This window comes from Populus euphratica, unplaced genomic scaffold (assembly GCF_000495115.2).
Source record: "Populus euphratica unplaced genomic scaffold, PopEup_1.0 scaffold4543.1, whole genome shotgun sequence".
Classification (NCBI taxonomy): domain Eukaryota; kingdom Viridiplantae; phylum Streptophyta; class Magnoliopsida; order Malpighiales; family Salicaceae; genus Populus; species Populus euphratica.
This window is the reverse complement of record NW_011504361.1, coordinates 1-6254: the sequence shown is the minus strand read 5'-3', so window position 1 is coordinate 6254 and position 6254 is coordinate 1. Positions and strand designations below refer to the sequence as shown.

The 6254-nt window shown below is 32.1% G+C and overlaps 1 protein-coding gene across 1 annotated transcript; it reads right to left on the bottom strand.

Moving 5' to 3' along the window:
- Positions 1-489: 489 nt before the first annotated feature.
- On the bottom strand, positions 490-3986 carry LOC105120057 (uncharacterized). The gene is made up of 3 exons (XM_011018243.1): positions 3571-3986; positions 3346-3475; positions 490-1046 (listed from the first exon to the last, which is right to left on the bottom strand). The coding sequence occupies exons 1-3, from the start codon at positions 3949-3951 to the stop codon at positions 790-792; spliced, it is 768 nt and encodes a 255-aa protein (XP_011016545.1). The 5' UTR covers positions 3952-3986; the 3' UTR covers positions 490-789.
- Between the last annotated feature and the right edge of the window lie 2268 nt (positions 3987-6254).

The window sequence follows — 6254 nt, the reverse complement described above, 5'->3', positions numbered from 1 at the left end:
ATTTTTTTACTATATCAAATCTAATTTAATATATTTAGTTTTGAAACAAACTCCATCTAACTAGAATCACACATTACTATTTATATAAACAATCACACATTACTATTTATATAAACAATGAAGTTCACATAGTAAAGTATGTTCAGTGGAGAGTTTCACTGTCCACTAAACACGTTCACAGGTTTGCAGAAAGCAGCTAAAAGCTGCTTTCCACGAACCTGTGTTTTTGTTAAATTTATATGGATCCTCATACATAGTAAACTATGATTTGGGATTATCAAACGAGTTGCACATTATCAAACAAGTTGCGCATGTATTTGACTTCAAACACAGATTCAACATTCTAAACAAACAGCATTATAAATAACAGAAACTGTCTAAAAATAACAACGAACGGTAAGAAACCAATTTCCAGATCAAAATAAAATGTAACTGCTGACTACCAAAAATTTACAATCTGAACTTTCAGGTTTTTGATATAATTATCCATTGAGAAAGAAAAAAGAAAAAAAGAACAAGGTCATACGCCATCTCAGTTCTTTCATGTTTGATACATTCATGCATCATTTAGCAGCAACTAATGCAACCTACCAACAAAGTAACTATGACGCTAAAAGCATAAATATAACATGCCTACGAATCTATCCATGAATGTCTTCCTTGGTTTGAGAATCCCAAAACACCAACGCAAGCCATAATCTAGACAAAACAACAAACTTATTATTCTAAACTTCTAACATTGCGGTTGCTAGTCTTTTCTGCTGAGGTGATTCACAGGCACTCCACTGGCTATATCTCTGCAGGTTCTGGGCTTTCTAAATTCAATGCCGCGGGTTCCGGGGCATCCAAATTTGTTGCCACAATCTTACATACAGGCATGTTCTCATTCTTACTCAAAAGCTTCAAAGATGGATGAACCTCAATATCACGCATGAATAATCTATCTTCAATATCTAGATTGCTTATGTCCACCTCAATTTTTTGAGGAATGTGTTCAGCTGGGCAGAGATATTTTAGAGTACTTCTCATCATCTTCAAATGGCCTCCTGTTACAGCATTGGAGTAAAGTGAGAGATGCAAAAACACCATCAGATATCTTTAAATTTTTGGAAGAATTTTTCAGCAAGGAAATATGATGATTTTGACAAACAAATTTACAGGTATGGTGGTTCTGATGATTTTTTTCAAATGTTCTGTCTGAAATTTATTTCCACAAACAAACATATTTCTTTACCTAGCAAGGAAACATTATTTCTCAAACATGTGGTAAATTCAACGGGCAAAAGCATACCATTCTAATCAATGCCAGTGGTTGTTACTCTAGTGTTGTTTATGAAGATGGTATCCCAAGCTTGGGGAGAAAACTAAGCCAAATGCAAATCAGTATAAAGTGGCATGGTTAAATAGCACTGATAACAAAATTCATGTGAGGTTTGCATTGATTTGTTCCATGGAACCATTCATTTCTATTACATACCTTGCTAAGACATCCATGGATATTTGACAAGAATGTGGAACAATTTCTTTCAAGTTAATGACCTTGTGATTAATCATAAATGCACCAATGACTTAGGACAAATCTCCAGAGAACCATAGGTTTGTTTCTCTTAGAACACATTGTGGAGAAGAAATTCTAGGATGAGCTCCTAACACAATGGACTTGAGTTATTTTTGGAAGAGAGTTAATACCACATCTATTGCAAACATTGTTAACAGATTCAATTTCAGAAACCAACAGTCAGAGCATTATCCATATCATAATGAAAAAGGTATTTTGATCAAAGGAAAGGTGCTCTTTGTAGTTGTATGGGCTCTTGTTTGCAGTTCATCTAGTCAAATTTACATCTTGATAATCTATTATGTCAAAAATGTATTTATAACTTTTGCTTCCTGGAATGAATCTTACATTAAAAAAGATTGGGAAAAGGTTCGCAAAATAAAAGACTAAGCTGTCGTACAACGAGGATAATTTACATATCAGAGAGGGTGAAAAAAAAAGAAGTGCTTTGGCTGATGATGGAGCGCTGCTGTCACAATATTTCAGCAGGCAAATTCTCCTATTCCAGCAAACAAAACCACCATTTTTCCTAGAAGCTCAACTGAGACACAAACTTTCAAACCCTCCACATTCCTACCTACTCAGCTAAAAGTTACATAGCCAGTTTTTTCCTGCATCAGACATCTTTATATATGCCTCAGGAAGATAAAGGATTCAGATTGGGACTAAAGGCAAGACTCAAACAATGGTGAGTTGTCAAATAATTGTAATTTTCAACTTGCTTAGGTTTATTAGAATTGTCTTCAAGACATCTCATCTTCCATATGCTACCAAACCTAACTTTAGAAAGATATCCAATCAACGATTCTCATGACATTTATCATTCACTAGGACAATAATTATTCACGAGAACCATGACCATGCACAGCATACCTAAATCCTTAAAGTTTTGAAGAAAGTTAGCATACTAAATAACCTACAAGTACCACCTTGGAAAAAAAAACAAAACAAATCCAATGATTCTTACAGAACTCTCTTCATACACTAGGAAAGACGACCCACAATCACACATAACTTATCTACAAATTTATAGAAAGTCTCATAACATACTAATAATCTTCAAACATCTTATCTACCCTAACATTTACCCCCATAAGAAATTATAAGAAAACACAGTCACATCCCCACAAACAATATCATGTTACGAAGCCTCATTGATGGGCCATGCTGGCACCAGCCCCCAAGGTTCTTTAGAGGGCATTCTGAGAATAATCTCAATGCTCAAGCATTGATTTGGCACATGGCTAAGATAGAAAACATGGTTGGGAACCTGAGTAGTTTGGTAATTTTCAGATCTGCTGGAAAATCTGGAAATTACAGAATTTTATTTCTGTTTTAGCATTTTATTTTCTAGTCCTAAAGTTGTTAGGTTTTCCTATTCTAAATAGGAATAATTATGTTGGAGGTTTAGGAATCCATGTACTTGTAGGATTTGGACTGCTACAACTCTATAAATAACTATGTTGTCTTTCAACATTTTCAATGCAATAATATTAAATAATTCCCAGCAATTTGCTTTGATTATGTTGCTCAATCTCCTCTCAGCTGTGACTCTTAAGAAACCCAGGTGTAAATCCTAGAAATCTATCCACACATTTAATCATAATCCACAGGAATCTACGGCAACTCAGCCCTGAACAGCTTTTGAAACTCAGATTCAGTACAGCCCCTAAGCTGTCCTGCGCATCGCTCATAGTTATAAAATTTCCATCACTTTAACAATCTGGAAAGCCTCACAAAATAATGAATAAATAAATAATAATGAATTATACGAGAGTAAAACGTACCTTTCTTAAGACCGGGACAATTTTCTTCTCCTTTGAAAACAACCGGCACGTCAACTTTCATCTCGGTTCCTTCATCAGCCCAAGCAAACACCAAATTCAATATCTTCCCTGTCTTTTCATCCCTGTGTATCTACAAAACAATCCGAAAAACATAAAAAAACCACACAAACTTCAAATTATTAAACCCACTTAAGATTGAAAATGAACTAAAACAGTGTGACTTACCTTAATGGGCAATACAGTTCCGGATTCAAGCAAAACCGATGACCCGGTCCCAGCTCGGATCTGAAGAGGGAAAGTAGTGGAGCAAAAGAAAGGGAGTTCTACGGACTTAAGAATTGCTTGAATCTGCTTTTTTTCAGTAGTCAATAATCTCTTCCTAGATGTATACCGATTTGATGGATTTATATCAAGGAGACTCTGAGAGAAAACCACAGCAGGGATTCTACCTTGCTCTCTTTCTCTAGCTGAAACTCTGCTGCCTACAACCTCTCGAGGTATTGCTTGGATTGTGTGGTAACGTGAAGATTGAAATGGTAGCGGTGGTGATAATGGCTGTTGTGGGGACTGGATTGCCATCCTCAGGCTTCGCCACCACTTGGTCATAGTGTTAATTTTAGGTGTTTTGAGTTACTTGGTGACAATCTTTATCTTCTCTTGTCTGCCCAAAACGTCATTGATAACGTCAAAATTGGAGCCAGTTGCAAACATGAAAGTTGTAGGCAATTGTCTCAGCTTTCTTGTGTAAAAACTTCAGCTCATTTGGACTTCTAGAACTCCAGATATGGCCAAAATACCGAATAGTGCTCGGGCTGGAAGACAGATTCGGGCTTCTTTGTTGTTGCTACAATTTGGACTTGATAATGGCCTTTTTAGATCTTGGGCTCCATATGAAAGTTGTAGGCCTATGTCTTACCTTTCCATCCATATAAATTGGACCTAAATCTGAGATATATAGCTCCAGATATGACCCATTTACCGAACAGTGTTCCGGTTTGGATTGCACCGACATCTCTTTTCTAAGTTTGGCCATCTCTTTATCCTTGCAATTTAAGTTCTTCAAGTCATCAATCAATCCTTTTATTTATGTGATAGGCCTCAATTTAAAATGAACATTTACCTTAAATTAAAGGTATCTTATATTATTAGATATATTATTATAAAACATGTTTTAGTTAAGGAGTTATTGATACTTCAAGTGCAAAATGATGATATAAAACCATGATAAAAATGCAATTTTAAGTACTAATCAGTTTTGATGGTTATTTATAGTAGTTTTAATTAGTATGTTTTGGTGATTGTCAATAATTAATGTTGTAAATGTTATTTATAAGTGTTAAAGGCAATGTTTTTTAAAGCTATTATACGGGTTATGATGGGTCTAATTTAGGGTTGTAAATAATGGTTTTGGGGTTGAGATGGGTTTGTTATTATGATTTTAAACTCGTTGGAGTGTGAGTTTTAATAGAGTTGTTTAGCTACTATTCAGTTTGTTTTTGAGTGGATTATTATGAATCCTTTTTAAGGTTGTCAAAGATAGTTTTAGGCTAAGATAGGTATTCATCATGGTTGGTAATATTATACATTTAAACATGATTGATAATTGATATTAGAATTTTTAAATAAGTAATAAACCCTTATAAATGGTTGTTAATGTTTTTAGTGGATTCACTATTAGATTTAAATTTATTGGTAAGTCTGTTTATAAAAACAATATTTAATCTTACTTTTTATCTATTGTAATTTTACTGAGAAAATATTTTTTTTCATGTATATCAATAAATATTACGAGGGTATATTTAGTTAAAAAAATTCACTATAATCTATAAATGAAAGTATTTTATTGGTATATATATTTGTATTTACTAATTTTTTAGTAGTATTATTATCTTTTAAATATGTAGAACATCTTATTTCTTTTTGAAGAAGATGACATATATGAATTTTATTTGATGTTTTAGATAGGAGACATAATAATGATTATACTTAAAAAGATATGAAATATATAAAAGTCATAGCAAAGTTATCAATAGAATAATCACATGGGGTTTTTAATGTATAATGGCATGTTCTTATAGTTCTATATGAAATATAGACCTAACAAACCAATGTTTTAGTGTTGGTGTCTATTGTATAAAAAGACATCACTTTTATTAATGCATATTTCAAAATAAAGGAATTGGAAAACATAATTATTGACAATTAATTTTAAATGTAATTTTATTATAAAATATAAAAAAATAAAGAAAGAAAACAATGTGAAGTGATAATAAAACAGTCAAATTCGGGCATACCGTTGTTTTTTTTAAATAACTCAAGTCATTATTATCAATAAATAAATAAGACACAATCAACTATAACAAATTTTAGATATATTTTTGTGGATGAAAAATAAATTTTTGGAATAATTTGGACTTCAAAATCCAAATTAAAACATATTATTGCTTAAAAACACACAAAAAAAAGAAGGAATAAAGACCTCAACAAACCTGTTTTCAACTATCATCCAAATCCTAAAACACCTTTTAACTAGTCTTAAAATTCAAAATCAAAACAAATTGAAACAAACTTTGAGAATTATGATCTATATTTTTTGGAATGACTAAAAGTCTAAATCACATCTATTAAATTCTTATTTTTAATATCAATCTATTGGCACTAAGAAAAAATATTTTTTGTTATAGGTCAACATTTCTCTCTCTTATCTCTCTTTCTAATAATTTTTTATCTCGTTTCTTAACATTCAAGGATTAAAACATAAAAAAAATAAAGTTATATGACTAAGGTCTCATTTGTTTGTTAGAAAGTAGTTTTCTTTCGGAAATAAATTTCAAGAAAGTGAATTATTTTTTTGATGTTTGGTAGTGTAATAGAAAATAAGTTGGAAAACATTTTTTTATATTTGGTTA